General features: G+C 39.0%; 1 protein-coding gene across 2 annotated transcripts in view; it reads left to right on the top strand.

The window, feature by feature from the left end:
• The window catches only part of tnika (TRAF2 and NCK interacting kinase a), a 108,567-nt gene that overhangs the window by 19,179 nt on the left and 63,643 nt on the right, over positions 1-25,745 (top strand). For both annotated transcript variants that reach the window (XM_055160220.1, XM_020922572.2), the window contains exon 2: positions 7,583-7,648. In XM_055160220.1, the coding sequence (XP_055016195.1) occupies positions 7,583-7,648 (66 nt within the window). The remainder of the gene's footprint in view (positions 1-7,582; positions 7,649-25,745) is intronic.

Genomic DNA, 25,745 nt, shown 5'->3' with positions numbered 1-25,745 from the left:
ATACATGAATCTAATCACAAGAATTTACATTGTTAGAGAAATGTCAGTTTTCAAATTTGTGCAACCCTAACTCAAAACTGAAAGTATTATTCTAATCAAGTCTATTGAAGCGCTCCAGTTTTTACAGTGTATTGTCTCTGGTTTATGCATTTAAAGTGTGACTGTGAGGAGCGCCACCAGAATAAAGACGAGAGTGAAGCAGAGTCTGAGGCGTCTGGGGAGATCCTGTCAGGAGTTTGTATGCAGGGCCCATGCAGTTAATTCACACACGCTCAGAATGGAGGAGGTGGGAAAAGGAAAAGTCCCTCAATAAGGCATGGCTGTTGACATGGCGACGTTAACCTGCGATCGATGGACAGCAAAGGGAGAGGTGTGCACATGGTGTCCCAACTGAATCACATGAATAGAACATGAGTTGCCACAAGTGTTGTCACGATACTTACATTTCAAACAGAATTTCGATTTTGAGGGAAAAAAAAACACTAGTTAGACAGTAGAATGTGACTTTCAACATAAAATTTTTGTACTTTCTTTTAAATATATCATATGATCTACTGTATGTGTAATCCCTCAACTGTGAAAGTATGTGTTAAGTGGTCCATATGTACTAGTCTATGTGATCTTACACTTGTTCTGATCAGGATATCGTATTGTCAAAAGTATCACAATAATATCGTGAACTATCATAATATACTGAATTACAAGTCTCTTTGCATAAATTTGTTGTTTTGATGCAAGAGAAAAAAACTGCAATAAACAAAAAACTGCGGAAACTACGTATATCTTAATCTGTGTATCATGCGTTCATTCGTTTTTCAATATAAAACCAAAAATAAGAAAACGAAAAAATTAATTAATTGTCTCCAAAACCAAAATGAAAAAAAGGGGTAACGATTGTTTTTTTCAGTTTCAGTTCAGTTTTTTTTGTGTTTAAATGAATAATGGAAAAAACAGATAACGGCCGCTTCCTGTTTCTGTGACTTAAACTGCGATGCCGAACTTTTGCCCCGCATACGGACTGAACCAGGTTTGAGGCAGGACTAAAACAGGACTAAAACAGGATTAACCGTTTTCAATCCTGGTCTGGTCCCAGTCTTAGTCCTAGTCTCAGTCCTGGTCTGGTTCCAGTCTCAGTCCGGGTATGGTCCCAGTCTGGTCCTGGTCTTAGTCCGGGTCTGGTCCCAGTCTGGTCGCGGTCTCAGTCCCGGTCTGGTCCCGGTCTGGTCCCGGTCTCAGTCCCGGTCTCAATCCCAGTCTCAATCTCGGTCTGGTCCTGGTCTGGTGCCACCCTCAGTCCCAGTCTCAGTCTCAGTTCCGGTCTTATCCCGGACCTGGTTTCGTCCTGGTTCAGTCCTGTTTTAGTCCTGGTTCAGTTTGTTTTTTCATTTTGTTTTTCTTTATTTTTGATTTTATATTTTGATTTTATATTGAAAAACGAATGAACATGATACACAGATTTACCATGATCCTTTGCTCCATTTCACTGCAGACTACATGAGGAAATAACTGCTTTTAAATCTTAAATCTTTGTATTATGACAGAACCATCAAGGCATTTTAGTAGGAAAAAGTAGTATGCTCACTTTTTTTTTTTTTTAGCTTCCACAAAATCATCAGTAAATATCGTACCGTGAGTTGCATATTGTGAAAATATCGAATCGAAGAGACTTGGATTACGTTACATCCCTATTTAAGACTGCAATTTATTATAGACAAATCACATCAAGCTAAATTTAATAAAGAAAATGTTTGATTCTGCCTGGCCTCATGCCTCTCCCTCCCTGACCTGCTCTCTCCCTCAGGTCCATAACACACATGTATCTCTCTGCACAGTTGATTTGATACCAGAGTTCACACTTGTACGAACATTTGAACACGGTCCCTGCGTGTGTGGGAGGAGCGCTGTGTGATTCGGGTGTGAAGCAGTGAGACGGCGAGGATGTACTTGAGAGGATCAGTTCGTGCCCTAAACCGCAAACAAAAAGAAGAAAACGTCAGGGGAAAAAAGCAAGGAGAGTGCAAGAAAAGCATCCAGCCCACAGGGGGAGCTGACAGGTTGACAGGTCTGCTGAGAGACGCACAAACAAACCAATAGAGACAGTAAAGCAGTACAGGGGAAGAATATCACCAAGAGGAATTGGCCAAAATAAATAAAGCAAACACACATGGTGAACCCAAAAGCAGTTGTAAAGAAATGTATTAGAATCCTGTTATTCAACTATTGGAGGGCACTAAAGCAAATCTAGCCATAGCCGTTCCCAAGCTGAGAAAAATGGGTGATTTACCTTGGAGTAATAAATAATAAAGTAGGGTTGTCAGAAGTGTTGAAAATCAGATACTATCGATACGAAAATTAGTATCAAACCAAGATACTCTTTTGAGCTGGTATGAATTAGAGGTCTGCGTGGGACAGCACCCCCTGCACCCACACTGTTCAGTCCCGCTCCCGCCTGCATCTGCGATATTTTGTCCCGCTCCCCCCCGCAAGTCCCGCTAGATGGGGACATTCGCTTTCTTAAGCTCTATCAAACTCGGAGAGCGGAAAGGAATTGTCTAAAATATGCGCGAGATTAGACGACGTCTGCAAATTTTGCCTGCTTAAAATGTTTTTATTAATGCCAAATAAAATATCCAGCACAAATTACGTATGATAGGCATAGATTCATCATTTGTGTACTTTACTTTACACTCATATTTAGTTTGTGGGACTGCAGTTTATCATCCCACCCGCCCGCTCCCACATTGTGTAGTCCCGCTCTCGCCCGCACCCGCAATGAGCTTTTCAAAACAGCATGAATAGTAAAGTATGAATATTAAAAAATATTCACAGGCAAGAAATGTGCCATTAGACCACATGGAGTAGTTTACGCTCATGGACCATTATGGAACCTACCTAGACGATTGAGGGATCACACAGATACACTTTATGGTAGCGTAAGAGAAATTCCTATTATTTCACGCTGAAAATCATATTCTGTTGTATATCAGGTCCCTTCATTTATATCGAAATTGAGTTTGAAATTTTAGTATTATGACAACACTAGTTCCTGGTTCAGTTTCTTCTGCACATGGGACCTTGTGGTGAGAAGTTCAGCCCCAGAAGTCTGGCCAAAATTCTAATGCTCTGATTTTTATAAATTGCATAAGCACATGGATGGGACAAGATCTTGCAAGATAAAATTGCTACAATATTATGCAAATGTGTAGAATAATTTTGTGATTTCATTCTAATGTGTACAGTATATAAGTATATAAATGCTGGTGAATTACATTTTGAGAAGTCATAGTTCCAAAAAGCAGCGCTAGATATGAAATAAAATATATTAGAAGTAGTGGGCTGAACTGCACCATTTATGTATTATAACTTATGTCAAAATCTCATCTTGTCTCATTCTCATGGAGCCAATCTTGTTTTATATTGTGGGAATTGTCTTGGCCCATCCCATAAGCACATAATTCTGAGGATTACTCTCACTATATCTAAATTTAGCTTTTGGCTGATTCAATTTAAGCATTCAGTTTTGGCGAAGCTCAGTGCCATAGTCATTATAGTTATTCACCAAAAGAAATCCACAATGGAGAGTGTCTAGCAACCTCAAAACGCTCTGAAAATTGAAATGGCAAACATGGGTGAGTGAGCAGTGAATCAGACTCAGTGAAAGATGTGAATAGACTAAATGTGCAGCTTTTTATAGGCCAGCTTTTATAGAGTGTGAAAGTAGGTATCATGCACAAAATATTCTCTGAGCCAATAAACTCAGTGTTATGGTTTATTTTTGTGAATCAGCAGTGAAATGTAAAAAGTATCCAAACGTTGTCAAATCTACTTAATACAGGTTACAAAATCACATAAAATTGAATCTTGTGAGCTTTTAGCAACACTTTATCATTAGTCTGTCTATAGCTCCAAAGCTCAAATGCTCTGTTCCACCTTGTGATGTCATGAAGAGATGGTTTTCAAGTTAACAGCTGCCTTTTACCTTTAGGTCTGAAGAGATTGGCAACTCCAGGGCTGAAATGTTCAATATTATTCTAGTAAATGTGTACAGTTTAAAGTTTAAAATCATAGTGGAGCACTTCTTGTAGTACCACATGACATCACAAGGTGGAACAGGGTGTTTTCAGTTTCAGTCTAAATCGTCTAAATATGCAGGGTGTGTGTGTTTAAACTATGTGGATGAAACAAAACACAACTCCTGGTATGTTTTTGATGACTAAACAGCATTATAATAGAGATAAGAAAATAGAGTAGTAATACAAGGGCTTTAATACGGCAGGTTGTAAGTACTGTCACATTATTACTTTTTGCTATATGAAAATAAAGGTGCACTGTGTAACCTTTCTGGTGGAGGGTCCGTCACTTACTTGTCTCCATGGAGATGTTTTGCCTTCATTATTCCACAGTTTGATGTCCAGATCTATAGAAAAGCAAGCCTGGACATGAAAAAAGTTCATGTTTTTTAAAGTATTTTTGGACTATAAAACTTGAATTGATTGAATAAATGCAAGTGATATATGTTTAATGCCCTATGGTGGAACATTCCAGGCAAAGAAATGACATGGAGATAAGCACGTAGCGGACCCCCCACCTTAGAAGTTACACGGAGCAACGAAAAACAACGAAACTATGGACTAACTGATCACTCCAAGTATTGAGTTCAGGCATTAGAGTCTTACAGGCCAATTTAGGTAAACCAATATTCAGCAGCAGCTCTATCGTCCTGTGAGGCTCCTGCTCTAAAAATAGTTCAGTGAGTCAAACATTTGGACTTTTAATTTGTCTCATAGCTCAGATGCCTGTGAAAGGTGGCTTCAACAGTGACTGATAATTAACAAGGATAATTTGTACTAAAAGCACTGGAGACATTTACATGTGGTGTGCCCAGTCAACCAAGTTTATTTAGTGGTTGCATATTTTGAAGTAAGATATGCTGTATTGCAAACAATTCAGGCAAGGCAAGTTTATTTGTATAGCAGAATTTACACAAAGTAAGTCAAAGTGCTTTAAAAATAATACAATGCAATTCAAAATAATCAAAACACAAGTAATCATCATAAAATTTACATCGAAAGAGAAGAGTGTGGAATAAAAAGCTTTGAAATATGCACAGCTAAACAAAGGATGATTTAAATGCCAAGTCAAACTAAATGTGCAATATTGTAACAGTTTAGGATTTTGTATCAGTAATGAGGTTGTTTTTTATTTGAATTAATTCAGCTCTCAAATGTAATCATAGTACAAAATAATTACAAAAAGTTATTCATTATACCTAAAAGTACCCACGAGAAATATTAACTCTGAAAATGTTTACTCAGTCTGTCGTTTTTAGAAGCTGAAGTTGGTATAGGTTTGCAAGTTTTGTGGTCGGGGGTCTCCATGGAGATGTTATTGCTTTGTCTGGAATGTTCCATGGTATGACTTTAAACATATCTATCATCTGTTCATTATGGGTGTTTCTAATGGTCAGAAATACAATAATTCCTTCTGTGAATAGGAGCGACTCTCCACAGATCTGATTTGTAATGTAGTGCAATGCTGTGACCTGCTCGTCTCCCTAGTGATAGATAGGTTTAATCTATACGGTGGAACATTCAGCAGGTGGCGAACCCTCCTCTAGAAATGTTACGCAGTGCACCTTTAAGTGTACTATTTTCTCCAGTTTTCAGAAAGCTGTTGACAACCACAAAATCGCTTGAAAAATTAGCAGTAAATTTCTGATCTCGACATTTCTGCCAATATAGCTCAAGCTTAACTCTCTGTAAAAGTTTTAAAAGAGGACAGGCCACACTAGAGACAGTTAGTTGTTTTTTGGAGTCCTGGAAACTGTCAATGAAGGAGGGAATGAGTGCACGGTTTAAAGAACAGAATGGAGAGATGAAGCTTTGTTGAGAGAGAGAGTGAATGCCAGCTATTGTAGGAATGCCGTAGCAACACAGCCATGGGGCAGCGGGAGGAGGAGGAGGAGGAGGAGGAGGGGGGGATGTTGGCTTGGATGGGGGTCACTGAGTTTTAGTTGCTTTCTCTTCTGGGGCTGCTTCTTGTCAATAGTTTAGTGCTGAAGTGTTGGCCAATTGTAAATGCGGTCTTTAAAGTTTTAGTTAGTTCTGGATGAAGAAGATCTGAAATAGAGCGGCGCAGTTAATCAAATATTAATCTACATCCAAATTCTGTCATTTCTAATCGCTCAGTTTGTTTTTTTTTAATTGAGAAGTCTACAGCCAATCTTGGTTCAGTAAAAAAAAGGTTTGCAACTGAATTCAGAGGAAGAACTTAGACTTTTTGGTGACGGCAATAACACTATACCATAAACTGACTATCCGTGGATTTCAGAGAGATGAAAAATTAGCACCACTGTGATATGAATAATTCAAAACCAGTGGCCAAACCTCCTTATCAGAGCTTCAGCTTCAGATCCCAGAAGCTCAGCAGGGTCGGGCCCGGTTAGTACTTGGATGGGAGACTGCTGGGAAAATCAGGTGCCACAGTGGGGTGCCAGTAGCAAAATTGAGGTTGGGAAAGACACTTCTCCCACATAGTATGAATGTGGTGTGAGTGTTGGTGGTGGTTGTAGGGGCTGATGCTGCGGATTGGCAGCCTCGATTCTGTTGAGTCTGCCACAGGTCAGCTGTGGCTACAATAGTAACTTACCACCACAGAGTGAATGAATAATGCACTAAATTGTACAATATTTAGTATTAATAATAATGTATCTTTTGAATGTTGAAAAGTACACTAATCCACTGTTTCCCAAAGACTGCGTCGCAACCCTCAGGTGGGTCGCAAGAGATTTATTTCAGGTTGCTTCGTCACGATTTGCATGTAGGTCTGGAATATACAGTTCTGCCTATAAATCTGATATGCGTGTTGAGCTCTCCTCCTGGACCCTGGACTGAAACATGCTTCAAAAACGCAGACAGGCCCACCTTTCTCATTAGAAATACTGAAATGTTAAGACATGTTTTGTATAATTTCTAATATGTTTGTAATTATTTTATTTACTATTTTGTTCCAGTATTGCTAGTTCAATTGAATGTAAAAAAAAAATTAAAAAAAAAAAAATAATAAATGGGCTACATTTAATGTCCAGATATGGATCCCTTTTATTGCTGATTTAATTATTATTTTTCCATTGTTTAATACTTGAGTAATACTAATTGTTCAGTAATTGTTCAGAGAGAAGCATCAGTCAGTCAACAATAAAATATCCTCATTAATGTTCAATAATGGTCAAATCCACCTTTATTTAGTGATTTACCAATAATGTGTATTGATTTGGGTCACGAAGGTTTGTGACTTTTAAAATATGGGTCCCCAGAAAAAAAAGTTTGGGAAACACTGATCTAACCTACAAAAAGATGAGTGAAAACCAGGGATACACATATGAAGTGTATGTATGTCTGTATGTATGTCTGTATGTATGTCTGTATGTATGTCTATACTGATGTTTTGTGCTCTCAATCTGGGCCATGTCTACTAATTCAAAAAACTGCTTTTCACATCAGTCAGTGTGCTTTTAACTGATGCTTTTTATAATATTAATTTTTGGCAAGATATAAATGATTTAATTTTTTTTCTCTTTCAGGATCCTGCTGGCATTTTCGAGCTGGTCGAGCTGGTAGGAAATGGCACATATGGACAAGTGTACAAGGTAAGACATTTCATAATAATACCATGCCAACTTTTCACATGGTTGGAAGTTATGTTGATCTATTTTTTGAAGACCTAAAATATGCCAACTTATGCGTGCCCACAAGTCACCATATTAATAAATGAACTGTTAAACTGTTTTAGTTAACATGGAAGGCTATGTACGTTATTTAGGTCTTGTGGTGTTTATTTTTGCCTGGATTTTGTAATAGTTAAACTTGGTCAGAATGTGCTAGCCTCACTTTCACCTCTCATTTCCTGTTGTACTCTGAAAAGCAGAAGTTACACAAACCGTTTAGCTTGTATGTATGTTTTTCTAGGTATTTTTGAGCTGTAATTTAATAATTGTAAGATAAATGTAAGATAGAGCTGTTTAATGTCATACTGTGGAACATTTTAGGCAAAGCAATGATGAAAATTTCCATAGAAACAAGTAGGTGACGTTCCCCAAACCAAAACGTTACATAGTGCTGCTTAACGCACAGCTTTCTCAAAAACTCTCTCATTAATAGTTGGTCCTTTCCCCTTTTCGTTGTTTTTGCGTAAGACTGTGTATTAGCATTTCTCCTCTGATCTTAGCAGGGGGTAGCGCATGGCACCCATGGGAGCCACTTTATCCGGTGCTTTTGGGGAAGTGTGGCAGGAAGCTGTTGTTTTGAGCGGGTGACATCGCAACATGAGCATGGTGTGACTTTTTTGCTGTCTTTGGCCTTCAGCTGTTTCCTGATGCCATGTTTTAAATAAAATTTAAAAAAGCATATCTCTTTATAACCAGTATGAACTTCCCCTTGGTGCATTAATGATTGATTTCCTGTTTCTCTGGCCTATTTTGACACTCAACAGGAAATGGTATGGTAGTACAAAGCGATCTGCACCTTTGAGTTACAGTTAAACATGTGAAAGTGTACAGAGAAGCTGCGTGAGAAACTGCAATCAAGTTAAAACCAGTATTTGAAATAACCACAATTGGTAAATGGCATGGACAACAATTATTAAAAAACAAAGTGTACCAGCTCTACAGGAAGACTACAGTAATGTACTTAAAGGTGCATTGCGTAACTTCTCTGGATATACCATTGCTCTGCTTGGAATGTTCCACAGTATGACTTTAAACAGCTCTACTTTACATTTATTCAATCAGAGATGGTTTTATAGCTCAAAAATACCAGTACCAATGCCAATAGAAACAGGCATTCTGACTGTGTGCGAGTTGCCTTTCCACAGATCTGACCTGTAACTTGGTCTGGTTTGGTCTCCATGATGACAGAAAAGTTTAACATTCCAGACAAAGCAATAACATCGCCATGGAGAAAAGCGTTTGACGGACCCTTCACCAGAAAAGCACCTTTAAGTTTACATTTTACCTATCTGTACTTTACTTGAGTAGATTTTAAAGTGGATACGTTTTACTTTCACTTCACTACATTTGAGAGCAGGTGTCTGTACCACAACATTTTTGAATTTCACTGAAAGTAAAAGCTTTTTTTTACAGTCTGACACCTGCTGAAAAACCTCAGGGTTTATTTTTAACACATTTATAGTTTGAGCAAATAAAACTATACAAAAAATAAAATCAGACAGGGAAAAAAAAAAGTTCAATCAAAATCACAACATTTAAAGATCTCAAAATCAGTGCAAAATACTTTTACTTTTTGGTCATTAGGTACATTTTCAAACAAGTACTTCAGTTGATTTTTTTCATGTGATACTTTTACTTTTGAGTATTTTTTGGTCCTGTATTTGTGCTTTTAGTTAAGTAACACTATTGAGTTAAACATGTTGGTACTTTCTAGCATTAGTTTAGCAGTGTCACTCCCATTACTGAACATGACTTCTTCTGAAAGTGTTAAAATGTGTGTTATATTTAGTTTGAATAAAAAGGGGAGTTGTTGTTACTTCAAAAATACAGAATTACTAAAGTGGAAGTCAAGTTCTCACCCAAATGATTATTCAAGTAAAAATATTCATTAAAAGAATACTTATAATGCCTGTTTAAAGTTGCCTGTTTAATGTAACTTCTCTGGTGGAGGATCTGCCACCTGCTTGTCGTCATGGAAACATTGCTTTGCATGGAAGTTTCCATAGTATGATATAAAATGTACGTATCCTGTATTTATTTAATTAGAGATGATAATATTGCTCAAAAATACTTCGTAACACATGCATTTTTACAGTGAGTGGGGTTGCCTTTCCACAGATATGACCTGTAACTTGGCCTGGTGGCGGCTCCTATAAATAAATAAGTTTAATGTTATATTGTGGAACATATAGGTAAAGCACAAATAAAATAATGAATGTACTATAGTAGTAGGTATACAGGGGTTATGTCAAAAATACATATGTAGTCTGTAGTAGCATATAGTATAGTGTACTAGTAGTAGGTATACAGGGGTTACGTCAAAAATACCATGTTCTCGTAGCAGTAGAAAGTATGTGATGAAACAGGTACTTTGAGATGTTACTCTAGTATATGTAACCTATAGTACTACCTATTATTACCTATACCTCTTCCATTGAGCTCAACCTTTTTGCCAATGTGCACCCATGCGTTTAATGAACCCACAAGTCAAGGTTAGCTGGAGATGGAGAGGAGACTTGCCCGCTGCATGTTGATTGGACGAGACGAGGGGTCACGCGGGGGTCAGACATGCTTCTCCGTGCTCGTGGAAATAATCTTGACAGGCTCGCGTATGGGACAAGGAGGGGAAAACATGGAGAGATTGGGAACAGGAGAGCTGGTATGTGTATCCGGTTATTGCTGACTCCACTGTCTTCCAGAGCCAAAGTCACGGCTCATTTGCTGGCTGACATTCAGACGCTCTGCTCCTGTGCGTTATAGCGAGCTCCACACATCGCCCGTGGCAACAGGACCGGTCAGCTGATCTCTTTCATTCACTGTGGAGTTGTACATGGTTGATACACTATACACTAAAGGACATGCTATTTATCAACTGTGCTCTAGTTGTATTGCTCTTTTTTTTTATAGCTCATTGTAATTCAATTAGAACAAACCATCGCCCGTTTTTATTAATGCTGATTTTTCACTCCTGGTGTGGTCTATATGCAGTTACATTAATGCACTGCACACAATTGATCTTCGTGTTATGTCAGATGCCCTCCCAAATCACTGTCCTTCTTCATTTCTACTGATCTTTGTACTGGTGTTGTGCATATGCAGTTACATTAATGGACTGTACACAATTAGTGCTCGATATCCTCCCAAACTAGCCTAATTCATCAGCTGGTTTCACTTTGTTGAAACTGTCTGACCTTGCAGTGTTAGAATTCGTTCGCTCGAGGGTAGACGGGTACTTTTTTTTATTTAACCAATCTCTGATATTTGGTCGTGACATATGTAATGCGCTGGTGACGGGGCTAACAGGTTTATTAAGCTTTTTCCAAATCCCATAGGAAGAAGGGCAATACATATATTGATACAATTCACCAAACATTCTCCTTGCTCTAGCTTTACTTCCTCAATATCAGGAATTGTTGCCAGCACAGAATATATGGCTCTTTGCCAATTGGCTTGTGCCCGAACTCGCACTTTCGGGGTTCTGGCAACCTGTCTAGTGTATTCCGATTCCTGATCTAGTCGCTGGAAAGAAATGAAATTGAGCAGAGGCACTAGGTGGTGCCAGCCTGGCTACACCCAATCTATTGTCCTTCCTTGTTGCTGATGTCTGTACACTGACATTGCCTATATGTGATTATATATTAATGAATTGCAGGTTATATTTTATGTCAGATGCCCTCCCGGGTCCATTTGGTCAGAATTAGTCAGACTGACACTTGATTTAGTTAGAAATAGAATTTGGAAATAATTAAAAATGCAAAAATGCAAGTCTTTCTGATGCATTTTTGAGCAATAAAACATGTAATAAAAGAAATAATAGAAGTTTAATGCCATACTGCGGAGAATTTCAGGCAAAATAGCATCTCCATGGAGATAAACGTGCATGATTAAAATGTTTTGGGCGTACAGGGTAGTATAAATCTTTAATGTTTACAGTACATTTCAAAAGGTTTGTTTTGGATATACTCTCCAAATGATCAAAAAGTCATTGCAGCTTGTATCTCTTCCATTTTCAGTTTAAATTGTGTGGCCGGTGTCCACGAACTTGTCCTATTCCACCTTTCTCCATTTTTCAAAGCTGAAACCAATAATGCGAAAATAGCTTTTGACCCCCTGTGGCCAGATTGGAGACTGCAGTAGATAAACGGTGTCCATATCTGTATTCACCATAACCATACTGTAGGAGGAAGTGTAATCCCAACCAAATCACCAGCTCAGTGTGCTTTATAATGTTCCAGTGGAGATACAGGCTCTCTCATCTGCTCCTCAATAGATCCTAGGATAGTCTTGTGTATCACCTCATACATAAAGATAAAGAGGAGCAAAAATGCCATCTCTTTAAGATTCCTGGTGCGGACGAGGTGCTCTGTCTGCGCTGCCCGGAGACGATCGACATCTTGTGCAGGTGAATCTGGGCGACGGGTTTGGTGATAAATCGACCTTCAAGACGTTGGATATTAGTAAACAGGAACTGTTCTTGCGTCTTCCTCAAAACCAACTCAGATATTTGGTATTTCAGGAAGTGCTAACACTGGAAATAGTTATAATAATAATTTCAGTTATTCTCAACTTAAGTGATGGTTCCTGTTGTTATTTTCTAATATTCTTCAGCTACAACTGCTACTACTACTACTGCTACTACTACTACTACTACTGGTACTGCTGCTACCGCTGCTACCGAAACTGCCACTGCTGTTACGGCTATTGCTGCTACTACTGCTACTTCTACTACTACTACTACTACTGCTACTTCTACTACTACTACTACTACTACTTCTACAACTACTACTACTACTACTTCTACAACTACTACTACTACTACTTCTACAACTACTACTACTTCTAATACTACTACTTTTACTACTCCTTCTACTACTACTACTACTGCTACTTCTACTTCTACTACTACTACTACTACTACTACTTCTACAACTACTACTACTACTACTTCTACAACTACTACTACTTCTACTACTACTTTTACTACTCCTTCTACTACTACTACTACTGCTACTTCTACTTCTACTACTACTACTACTACTACTTCTACTACTACTACTACTACTACTTCTACAACTACTACTACTTCTACTACTACTTTTACTACTCCTACTACTACTACTACTACTTCTACTACTACTACTACTAATTCTATTACTACTACTGGTACTGCTGCTACTGATACTGCCACTGCTGTTATGGCTTTTGCTACTACTGCTACTACTACTACTACCACTACCACTACCATTACTAGTACTACTACTACTACCACTACCACTACCACTACCACTACAAGTAGTAGTACTTCTACTACTACTATTACTACCACTGTTATGACTACCACTACTACTACCACCACTGTTACTACTACCACTACTATTACCACTACTACTACCACTACTACCGCTACTACTACCACTACTACTACTACTACTACTACTACAGCTGCTACTGCTACTGCTACTTTCACTACTATTACTGCTATTACTACTACAACAGTTACTTGTACTGCTGCTGCTGCAAAGTTTATTTGTAGAGCACAAAGTAATTCAAAGTGCATTAAAATCACAGTAATAGAATCCTTTTTTTTTCTTGCACTCACTGAGTTGCCATTGCCAGCTTATTTAGCTTATACTGAGCTACTGCTGACTGTTTAGTAGAAGGCGAAATAAATTGTGCACCTATAAAGTAAAAACACTGAATAAATTGTGAATTGGATTCATTTATTAACTTTATTGTATTTACCATATATGTATAAAGAAGTGGATTAAGGGAGTGTGACATCACCTATATAGCATTCAGCTCCAGTCAAATGAAGCTCATCAAGGCAAGGCAAGGCAAGGCAAGTTTATTTGTATAGCACAATTCGTACACAAAGTAATTCAAAGTGCTTTACAGAATAAGAAATACATTAAAATCATAATAAAAACAAATCAAAACATAAATAATCATGAAGATTAAAATTAAAAGAGAGAGACATAAATTGGAGAGAAGAGTGCGGAATGAAAACCTTTCAGTTATATGCACAGTTAAACAGAAATGTTTTGAGCCTGGATTTAAACAGCATCACAGAAGAGTCCTGTCTCACATGTTCAGGAAGACTGTTCCAGGTTTTAGCTGCATGAACCTGAAACGCTGACTCCCCTTGTTTAGTTCTGACTCTGGGCACCAGCAGGAGGCCGGTCCCTGAGGTCCTCAGAGTGCGAGATGGTTCATATGACACTAACATGTCACAGATGTACTTTGGTGCTCGGCCATGGAGAGACTTGTACACAAGCAGAGCTGCTTTAAAGTCTATTCTCTGAGGCACAGGAAGCCAGTGCAGAGACCTGAGCACAGGACTTATGTGCTCGTACTTCCTAGTTCGAATAAGGACCCGAGCTGCAGCGTTCTGGATGTTTTGCAGCTGTCTCACAGCTCGTTTGGAGAGGCCAGTGAGCAGACCATTACAGTAGTCTAATCTACTGGAGACAAACGCATGGATAAGTTTCTCCAAGTCTGCTTTAGACAGTAAACCTTTGATTTTTGCTATGTTTTTTAGATGGTAAAAGGCTGCAGATGTTATTGATTTGATGTGGCTGTTAAAGTTCAAGTCTGAGTCCATTATTACCCCGAGATTTCTTGCCTGATTTGAAGGTTTTAGAGAGAGAGACTGGAGGTGACTGCTGACACTGTCCCTTTGTTTTTGTGGACCAAACACTATGACTTCAGTCTTGTCAGAGTTTAGCTGGAGAAAGTTGTTTTGCATCCACACACTGATCTGTTGGATGCAATGACCAAGTGAGTCCAAGGTTGGCAGTTATAGGAAGTGAAGTGAATAGTGAATTTGCCAGGTCCATATTAGGAACAGGAACTGATTTACAAATAAAATGGGTAAATAAAAACACCAAGAAATATGGTCTTGTGAGATTTTTTTCCACCTTGAGTTTACCTTTGGCTTGGACAGAAAAAAGGGTTGAGACCTGGTGAGTTATACAATTTGTTCCAAAACACAGTACTACAATGTCCGCTAAAGTATTACATAAAATAAATAAAAATAGTGAAGCAAAAATTTTGAAATGGATTGCACTACTTATTACAAATTATGTCCAAATCTTGTCTCGTTCCCTTGGACCTGATTTTGTGGTGCATCTTGTTTCATGAAAATTGTGTCTCATCCCACCCCTACAGTCTATGAACAACAACAATGGCATTTAGTTTTGCATCCAACCATCAGGGCAACAGCAGCAGTTAGTGTGAAGTACCGTTTTTATAATAGCAGTACCCTTATGTACAGATGAAAGTTGCTGTTAAATACTTTGTGTAGTACAAGTATAATCTGACTGCATTAAACAAACAGAAGTGCAGTGGATGGAAATGGTGCAGCTGCTTTTTACTGTCACAGCGGGTGAGCCAGTAAAAACCCATACGGTCCCCAACCGCCAACGCTACTCTCACTTCTCTCACACTTCTCGTTCTATTTCTCGATCCTCTCTCTCTCTTTCATCTATTCTTTTGTTTCTTTCTATCTCTCTCACTTTCCCTCTTTTCTCTCTCTCTCATTCATCTCTTTTGCTTGTTTCTTTACTTCCCTCTCTGTCTTCTCTCACTTCTTTCTTTGTACGCTCTTTCTCTTCTCTCCTGTCTTCATTCCTTCCTCTCTCCCTCCCTGTCCCTCTATTTCTCTTTTTTTTCTCACTCTCCCCTCTCTTACTCATCTTTTGAGAGAATAAGGGGTGAGAAAAAGAGGGGGAAAAGAAATGAAGTGCGAATAAAGGAGGGGTAAGTGAAGAGTGGGAATAGAGGAGAGGAGGAAGGGGGTCGCTCTTGCTTCTCTCTCTCTTCTCCCTTCTCTCTCTCTCTACAGTTTCCCTCTCTACCTCTCTCCCTCTCTCCTTTTTCTCCCCCTCTCTGTCTCTCCTTTTCTCTCTCCTCTTCTATCTCCCCTCTTCTCTTCCCCTGTTCCCTCTTTCTCATCTCTGGCTGTGTCTGTGTGTGTTTATCTGCCAGTGGTTAATATTTTAAGAGGGGAGCGGAGCACTTTGCCTGAGGAGGAGCAGGAGTGGATGTGTCCTGTCATTAACAGAGAGAAAAAGATTGGTGGTGGGGCTTTCTTCTTCCCTCCTCGCGCTTGGAGACAGCGCAGTCACAGCAAACCTTAGCCAAAGAAGCGGGGACTTGTGTGTCATTGTTAATAATGGACACATGCTTGAACTGTGGCCTCTAGGGGTGGGAGGAAGTACTGGACTGTTTCATTAAAGCTGAAGTTATACTGTAGAACTGCACGGTTTGGAAAAATGATCTAAATGTGAGTTTTATTGCCATAGTGATTACATTTTTATATATGTTTTAAAAGTTCAGAACATTGTAAACAACTCCTGGAACATTACGCAAACCTTTTCTGCAAAAATCGACTTTTCAAAGCTTTTAACCATGTTATAGTCGTTTCCCATTCTCAGTTATCCTCTTGAAGTTGTATTTGGAGCTATTTGTGTATTTCTGAGCGATCTTTAATCACTTTCAAGACATATGCCCACTGCTTTGTGCTTAGTTCATTCTCTTTGTTGTGATGACATTTACGGCGATGTCAGCTCCCATTGGGAACCGTAATTTTCCAATATAGAAATGAGTAGACTTGTTGTTACGGCTCGCGGCCTGGCTCCGCCTTGCCCAGCGCTCCCCGGATGTTTTACAGCTTGTGTCCTTTGTATTTGCATATGCTGTGTGGGACCTGGCTCCTGATTGGTGGGGTGTGGTCCTGTTGCTTTTGGGCTGGCTCTGATGTTCATCATGCTTGGTTGGAGGATTGACGTCCTGCTCCTCCAATCCCCTTCCTACACATCCCAGCACCTCGTCCAATAAAAGTGCTGTGCGCGTGTCCCTCCTCGCGGCTGGATCTCTGTGTCAGTTCACCACTCTCGTTGATAGACATGACTCGGCCATTGCTACTACAAATTGTGTATTGTGACTCTAGAGGTTGTTATTGACCTACTATTTGTTTGTAATTGCCAGCTTGGCTCGGCCCTTGGGCATTTGTATTTTCTTTTTATTTATACTTTTCCCATTAGAGGTATTGTTTAGTTGTATTTGGAATTTTTGATTTATCTTATGTAAAACATATTTTTTTGTTATACTTACTTACGTTTACTTTATAAAAGCCACTTATATTACATCACATCTTGTTTGTGTTACTTTCCTTTGTTAATAGCACTGGGTTGTAACACTTGTTTCTTTTATTACATAATTTTAGGTAAACATTATGATCCACGGATGTTGTAGATTAGAACTATATAACAGACACACGCACAGTATGTGTTCTTTAACATTTGAGAGAAGACTGAAGTATGGGAATTGGTTAGAAAGCTTATGGTTACATGCACTTTTGTAATTTGATTTTATTTTTAAATAAAAGTAAGCATTATACAAAGCAATAGTGTAGCAATATGTTTACCAACTAACTCAAAGGCCAAAAAAGTCAATCACCCATATAATTACAGCCCTCTGCCCTCCATTTAAAAGTATAACATCATATTGCAACCTTTATAATCTACGTCCATGTAGTTGTCCCATCTTCATTCCCAATTGTAACCCACATATTTGAATGTATCGTATCTTGCCAATACAGGGCCCAATGTGACGTGATTGGTTGCCGTGAGAACATGTCCTTGGATCCATCAATGGGAAAAATGACTTGTCCTCTGGGAGTGCCGACAAGCTGATTAATCAATTAGCCAATCAATAACGCTGTGTCCGGCCGGTTGGGAAGTGTCCCGGCCAATAGCTGACGGGTATTTATACGTCAATAAAGTCACAAAAGTATGTGAAATATTTACTGTGCATGCTCAAAAAATAAAAGGAGTAAAAGAGATGGCAATGGGGGATACATAAGAGTTGGCAAAAGGAACTGAAAAAAATGTTAAAGGTCCTATATTGCCTGAAATGGACTCTTTTGAGCTAGCTCATCAACAACATACCTGGAGTTGTGTTTTGCTTCATTCGCACATGTTTGAGTAACCTTTTATTATCCATCTGTCTACATCTCCAAAGCTCAAATGCTGTGTTCCATCTTTTGATGTCATGTAGTGGTAGCTTTCTAGTTAATGGGACAGTCCGGAATTTTGGACATAGGACCTCATTTGCTACTGAGCCAGAGTGTTTGAGACGTGTGGAGTAGGGCTGTCGCGGTTAGGGAAATTCTCCTGCAGTGTGGTATAGCGGCTCAACAGCGCGGTATGCGATGATATCACACCCCCTCCCCGACCCCCCATCCTCTGGAGTTACGATATTTCCATTGGCACTGAAAACTCTCTCCGAAGATGCACCTGTTGCGCAGGTGCACATGTACCTTGGTTGTTGTGCAGATATAGCATGTGTAGCATGGGAGAAGTAACATTTGGCTTTGGAACAAGTGCCGCTGCATGTCTCCAGCTCTCACTGTGGCAGCTCGGGTCAGAGTCCTGCACCAGGTCGGGTACCTGCGGAGAAATAACCACAAGCATGCGGAGCAGGTGTCAGCGGTCGGGCGACGGCGTGGAGCTCTGCGCCGGTCCTTTCTCCTGAGTCCTGAGTTAGTCCTGAGTTAGTCCTGGGTTAGTTCTGGGTTAGTCCTGTGTTATCATGGGCATGGGCGGTAACGGGTGGAATGTTAATGGGTATGGGCGGGTGCGGATCTCTAAAAATGGACCCATGCAAGACTCTGGGTCGCGTCACGTTGGTCACATGCGGTGATTGTGGTGTCCCAACATCCACCGCTCTGGGCCTCTTAGTACCGCAGTGATTCAATTTTGTGGTTATTGTGACAGGCCTAGTGTGGAGACACTTTTTAGTGTCTCCACACTAGGGCTGCAAATACTGCAATACTAGGACTCCAGTCCTTCTATTTGCAGAGGTCGCTGGTGCTAGGCTAGTGCATGTCAATGGCCATAGTTAGCCTGTCACTAAAAACAGTCTTACCCACTCCGCAAAGCACCCGAAGCAAATCTGTTATTACGCCAGATTATCAATGCAATGTCTGTGTTGATAGAATAATTTTAGAAATAAAACAAATTTGCATTTGAATGATTTCTGTCTGAGCAGCAGCAGCGAGTTGTACTTCCTGATAGAAAGCGTTACAGCAGCTGACTGATGTCACCTAGCACCTATCTTACTGGCAAAGTAAAATTCTGCTGCTGCTGAGAAAATATTCCCTGAACATGAGACGATTCAGGCGATGCCAGGTTAGTTTTATTTCAGACATTATTCTATCAACAAAGACATTTACATAAACAGTCTGGTCTAATAATAGATTTGCTTCGAGTGTTTTGTGGAGTGGGTAAGACTGTTTTTAGTGGCAGGCTAACTATGCCCGTTAACATGCACTAGCCTAGCACCAGTGACTTCTGCAGATACAAGGACTGGATGGAATATTTTAAAAAGTGTCTCCACACGTCTCCAACACTCTGGCTCACTAGGAAATGAGGTCCTATGTCCAAAATTCCTTACTGTCCCTTTAACACATGCGTTGGTAATTAGTGTTAATGAGTGTTTCCTGTGACTGTAACAAAACACAACTCCAGGTATGTTTGTGACGAGGAAACAACATTTTTACATAATTCAGAAAATAGCGTAACATGGGCCCTTTAATCAGTTTATCACCATGGCAACAAGCATCTGACACCACAAGGCCAAGATACAGGTCAGATTTACGGGGAAGCAAAAAAATCAAATATGTTTAATGCCATACTGTGCTGCATTCCAGCCAAAGCACTCACAACTCCACAGAGACAAGTAGGCGGTGGACCCTTCACTAGAAAAGTTGCACAGTACTTCTTTAACAAGTACGATGAAGGAGCTGGAAGTGAGAGAAGATGTTTAATTATTCATCGACCCCATGTATATGCTATTTATGGTGATTTTTACAGAGGCCATAGGAAGCTGTATATACTGCACTGTACTGTAATAGCCCTCGCCCCTAAGTACAGTTGTGCTCTAGGGAGGTTTCAAAGTAAAAAATCAAGCTCAAGGAAGAAAAACGCTATTATATATTGATAGGTGATGCATAGCAGTAAGGGGCGAACAGGCTACAACAAGATGCAGATTGTAAATGTATATTCAGCCATGTTTTTCTCTTCAAATGCAATAAATAAATCCTAAAATTACAACTTTGCAGGACAACGTCTCAGATGGCATTTGTGAAAGAGCACTACAAAGCAAGATTAGTATCATTTAACTAGATGGGGTAATTCAATAGCTGATAAACCTGTTATCTTCAGAGCGCAGACACTGGACTGCACCAACTCAGCACATTAGTGTCCTTCTATTACCACAAACTATAAACCACGTCTCGAGCTTGACCATGAAACAGGCTTTATAGAGATCTCAGTCCAGGTTTTTATTAAAGGGCCCATATCACGCCGTCCTCTGATCTATGTTATAATGTTTCCTCATCAAAAAGAGAACCGGAGACACATGTTAAACACACAAACCCTGCATGTTTACGATGAGTTCTATTCTCAGACTTTAAACTCACTCTTTAAACCTACACCTTCACTAAAAATATTTGGATAATTTCAGCCCTTGAATTTCTAACCTTTACTAAACAAAAGGTTGTTAACTTGACAACTACAGCTTCATAACATCACAAGGTGGAATGGCGCATTTTGAACTTTGGAGATGCAGACAGACCAATTATAAATGGTGACTCAAACATGTGTAAGTGAAACAAAACATAACTTCAGCTATGTTTTTGGTGACATAACAACATTCTAACATGTTAAAGCTCACAAGAGTCAATTTTAATATAATATAGGACCTTTAAAGGTGCACTATGTCACTTTTTGGTTGGGGGTCCGTCACCTCCTTGTTTTTATGGATATGTCATTCCTCTGCCTAAAATGTTCTACAATATGACATTAAACAGCTCTACCTTACATTTATTTAATTACAGTTTGTTTTATAGCAGTTTATGGCTCTAAAATACCTAAAAAAAAAATAAAATAAAAAAAAAGGCATTTGTGGGTCGCCTCTTCACAGATCTGACCTGTAACTTGGTCTGGTTTGGTCTCCATGAAGATAGAAAGTCTTAATACTACACTGTGAAACATTCCAAACAAAACAATAACATCTCCATGGAGAAAAGCATTTGATGGACCCTCCACCAGAAAAGTTACACAATGCACCTTTAACACCACTTCTCTATCTTTCAAAGGGGTGTCTATTTTAGTCTTGCTTTCCTCATAAACTTTTGATGAATCTAAAAGTTGTCTTTGCAAAACTGGAGAAATGAATTTTTAACAAGCAGTGGGTTTGAAAATAACGTTTGGGATAATTATTCGCAAAGATAAATCCTTTTAATTTTTAATACAGCATAACACATAAAACGAACTTCGTGCCATAGAAGAAGGCTGTACAAAACCTTAAGGGGTTGTTTGGTAGTTTTAAATATTTAAAAATGTTGAGATATGAAGGCAAATACAATGGCACTGCTTAGTCAAAGAGTCCAAATAAAAACATACGCTTCTGGCTACAGAGCAAATGTTGCACAAATCAGGAATTTTTTTTACAACTGTAGAGTTTCTTTTGGTCATACCACCTGCAGTGGGTGGTGATATGTGATAACCAGTAGGGATGCATCTAGCCAGCTTTTTCAGTTCCAATACAGATTCTGATATTATAGTTTTAAGTATCTGCCGATATCCGATATCAACTAATATCAGTGAAGAGACTGAACACAGCATTCATTTCCTTTAAATAAAAATAACATAAGACAAAGTTTTATATGGCTGTTATTTATCTTTCATGTAACTACAGAACAACTTTATATAAATAAAAGTTCAAACATTCATTTCTGAGCCAATTATAATAAATAGTCTTAATACATCAGTGTAATGTGAACTGATATATGGAAGCCGATATCCAATTCAGAACATCTCTTCAAACTAGCTTTCAAATGGGCCTGCCACCTGCTTGTCTCCATGGAGATGTTATGGTTTTGTCTTCAATGTTCCACAGTATGACTTTAAACTTGATCTATCTTGCATTTATTCAAGTCCTGGTGCCTTTATTGCTTTATTGTTGTAAAAAGAAGACATTTCTAAAGCTATTTTTACTGCTGAAAATGCAGCCTTAAAAATAACATGTTCTTACTAAGAGAAAGGGCACCTCTCCGCAGATCTGACCAGTAATTTGGCCTTATTTTGTCATGTGCGTGTTTCCATGGAGATAGAATTCATAGCGTTTCATGGAACTTTCAAGACAAAGCAATAACATCTCATGAAAAACGACATAGTGCACCTTTAATCCTTATTTTTGTTCAAAATCACTATGCAACCTGATGAAGAAAAGACCATCTTACAAATTCAAGTGTATGTTTGAAAAGTAATTCATACCTTTTGATTTTTACTTCTCATAACTTTATATTTTGATTAAAAAATGATGTCTTTGGTTGTGAAATTAAGAAATTAAGATTAAGCAAACATGCTTGCATCTTGTTAATAACATTTCTAACCTTGTCGTCCTCTCAGAGTCAGTCTCTGTCTTATCTTTCTTTTTCTTGAGTTTTAGCCTCTCTCCCTTCCTTTTTCCATCCTCTCCTCCTCTCCTTACCTGTCGGACACCAAACTTCAAAGTAGTCCCCTTATCCAGCCTTATCTGCTTTCAAACAGCAAAGGACTATGGGAGATTTCAGTTAGTGACACTTCATGCGCAACCGTCAGCCTTAAATAGTGAATGGATTTAGTCTTTAGTATTTTATCTTGAAAAAAATTGTAAGATACTATTTCCAAAGCAGAAGGGAAAACATGGAGTTGTGCAGCGATTATTTTTAAAGCAGAAAGAGATAAATGGGTGAAACATGGCAACTTGACAAATCAGCAGTTGGTATTCAATTTTCGTCTGAATAAATAGCATTTTAAGAGTGTTCCCCTGTAGTTTTGTGATTCATAGCGTGTTGATAACGTCTGGAAGTCATTAATCTTGCCGGATTAGCCGTGTTTACTTAGCGCAACTTGGCTAAATGCTTCTTCATGTCTGACCTTTTCAGCAGATTGTCAGCGAGAGGGAGGTAACATAAGGTTTAGTTTGCATAGGCGTAAGTGTGAAGAACTTTTTTCCACAAGTTTTAAAAATGAGTTTGAAGATAAGAGACATGAGAAAATATGAAATGTTAATGATATTCTAACTGTGACCAAAAATATCACAACATAATTGTACACTGTGCAGTTGTGTATATTATAATGCTTAAAGGTCCTTTTAACTTGAATGTTGTTAACTCCTCAAAAACATACCATTTCATTCACACGTGTTTAAGTAATCCTTTATTATTATTAGTCTGTCTACATCTCCAAAGCTCTAAATGCTCTGTTCCACCTTGTGATGTCATGAAGTGGTAGTTAATAGTTATACAGTTCAGTAGAGATTGGCAATTCCAAGGCTGAAATTATCCAGATGATTCTAGTGAAGGTGTATGGAATTTAAAAACACATTGGAGCAATCCCAGTATTGTCACTCACATGACATCACAAGGTGGATCAGTGTGTTTTTTTGTTTGAGAGAATAACTCAACCTAAATGCAGGGTTTGTGTGTTAAAGATGTGTGAATGAAACACAACCCCGGGTATGAGCTTAGATCAGAAAATAGCATAATATAAGCCCAAAACAAGGTGCTTCTCATCTGAAAATGTGTTTGTATAATATGGTGCTACCATGTGGTTTTATACTTGTGTTGACATCAGTTTCATTCTAAAAGCCTGTTTACTTGAGAACGCTTATGGGTAAAAATGACAAAATATTTTACTGGAAGTTCCTTTCGTTTAGATGGTAACGGCATTTTTGAGGCTTAAAAATACAAAAATCTGTAACCACCGTCCAGAGTGGAAAAGTTGAATACACTTCGCCGTAGCGTTTCTCTCTACACTGACCAAGATGCAAAACTCTGGTTAGATCTGCTCACGTTGCGTACCCGTTTAAGTCACATACATACAATACACAGAATCCTGGCATGCACACCCAATCGAATTCCACACACTTCTGCGTCACCGTATGCGTCACCGATTTCCTCCCTAAAACGCTCGTCTAAACACGGAACAAAAAGTGAATACGCGGCACCACTATTGCGTCTTCTGTTCAGACCATCATCATATAACCATAGCCTAAAACTATTCTGATAACGCCACATTGTGTCCTTTTTGTGATTTATTTCAGTACTGATACTTGTTCAAAAGAGTATCTAGTTTTGATTCTAGTCCTCGTATGGATTAGTATCTGGTAAATGATTCTGGACAACCCTAGTACTGAAAAAATTGTAAATAAGTATATGTAAAGAACCCAAAGTACTATAGGAACTCCACATGTACTGGTGGCGATAATGAATTGTAACGTGATTCTCACAGACCTGACAAAAGATCTGAATATTTTAATCTAGCACCACACATAGAGACTTCCTATACACCTCCAGCACACTGCAGCTGATTCTATAGAACAGGAGCTTGCATCTGGATGAGTGACAGGTGCAATGACAGGCTTTTATCTGCTGCGTTAGACACACCGGGATCTAATCTGAAATGTGAATTATGATCTGAGGACTACATTTGTCAAGGCTGCCTCTGATGTAGACTGTATTAAGAGTGACAGGGCATCTGGTGGTGAATACAGAGATCTGATCTGGATGTGGACACTGATTCAAATGTCTCTTAATGCTCAATGTCATTATAATATTTTTTCCTCATCAAAAACATGCCTGGAGTTGTGTTTTCTTTCATTCACAGGTTTAACACTCAAATCCTGCATATTTAGGCTGTTCTTCTCTCAAACAGAAAACACTGTTCCACCTTGTGATATCATGTCATGTTTTTCCATACACAATACTCTTACACCTTCACTAGAATTATTTGGCTCAATCTGTACTGAACAAAAGGTAAACGGTAACTAACTACCGGTAAATAATGGTTAACTTGAAAACTACCACTACATACAAATGTGTGAATGAAACAAAACACAACTCCAAGTATGTTTTTGAGGAACTAACAACATTCCAAAATGGCTTAAAGGTTTTAGGCTGGTGTGAAGGTTTTTGTGAGGACCTTTCCCATTCAAACGATATAATATATTGATTTAAATTGCATAGTTCTTATAGTGACTGAGAACCATTGCCAAAGCTTGCAGTTGTGACACATACAATTTCTTGTCTCCAATAATTGTAAAAAGTATGAATAAAATAAAAGCATGTTTCTATGAGTCCCCTATATGCAGCCATTCGTGCTTTTATCGATTCCCTTGTGTCATCACCCTTCCCTCTGCTACATCCAGGTTATCTGCCCCCCCTCACCCCACACCCCCACACCCCTCACACCCACACCCCCACACCCCACACCCCACCCCACACCGCACGCCGCTCTGGTCTCCTGAGTCTTTATGAATGAACCGTGACCAAGCTCCCTGTTACCGTGGGAACGCCAGATGTGCACCGCTAACACCTGGATGCTTGTTGTTAGCCTACATCCTCTCTCTCCGTCCTCTGTCCTCCGTCTCCCCCAAGGCCAAGTGTCCCACTTACCCACAATGCACCTGTCCTGTCTCCCTCCTACAGCTTAGGGTCAAATAGCTCGGCCTGATGTCAAAAACAATCTCTGTTTTGCGCTGTTTTTTGACCTGTTAGCAAACCGCAAAGGCTGCCAGTATTTAAGTATGTCTCATCTCCTCAATACAACATAGTATCTTGTCTTATCATGTACATGTACAAAAAATACTTTAGACTTTTTCAAGCATATTTTGAAATAGATGAAATTCAGCTCTTCATAATTCAGTCTCAAAGTAAAACATAAATCACACTTCTTAATATCTAAGTATTAGGGTTGGGCTGTATTCAGATTTTGATACCGTAAAACCGTCTCTGGATTTTACCGGGATATACAGTATTACCATATTACCAAAAAGTTTTAGTACGACTTTGGTAAGCTATGAAGCCGCACAGCTGTACGGTCTATGTGTATGACCTGCAGACTTATTCACTTTCAATGCATTCTAAAAGTTACTCGTCCAAAAGTTGCAGTTTTTATGTTTGTGTAGG

Source organism: Boleophthalmus pectinirostris, unplaced genomic scaffold (genome assembly GCF_026225935.1).
Source record: "Boleophthalmus pectinirostris isolate CB_2022bp ecotype Guang Dong unplaced genomic scaffold, ASM2622593v1 HiC_scaffold_10, whole genome shotgun sequence".
Classification (NCBI taxonomy): Eukaryota; Metazoa; Chordata; class Actinopteri; order Gobiiformes; family Gobiidae; genus Boleophthalmus; species Boleophthalmus pectinirostris.
The sequence above is the reverse complement of the archived record's forward strand: the minus strand, read 5'-3'. Positions and strand labels throughout refer to the sequence as shown.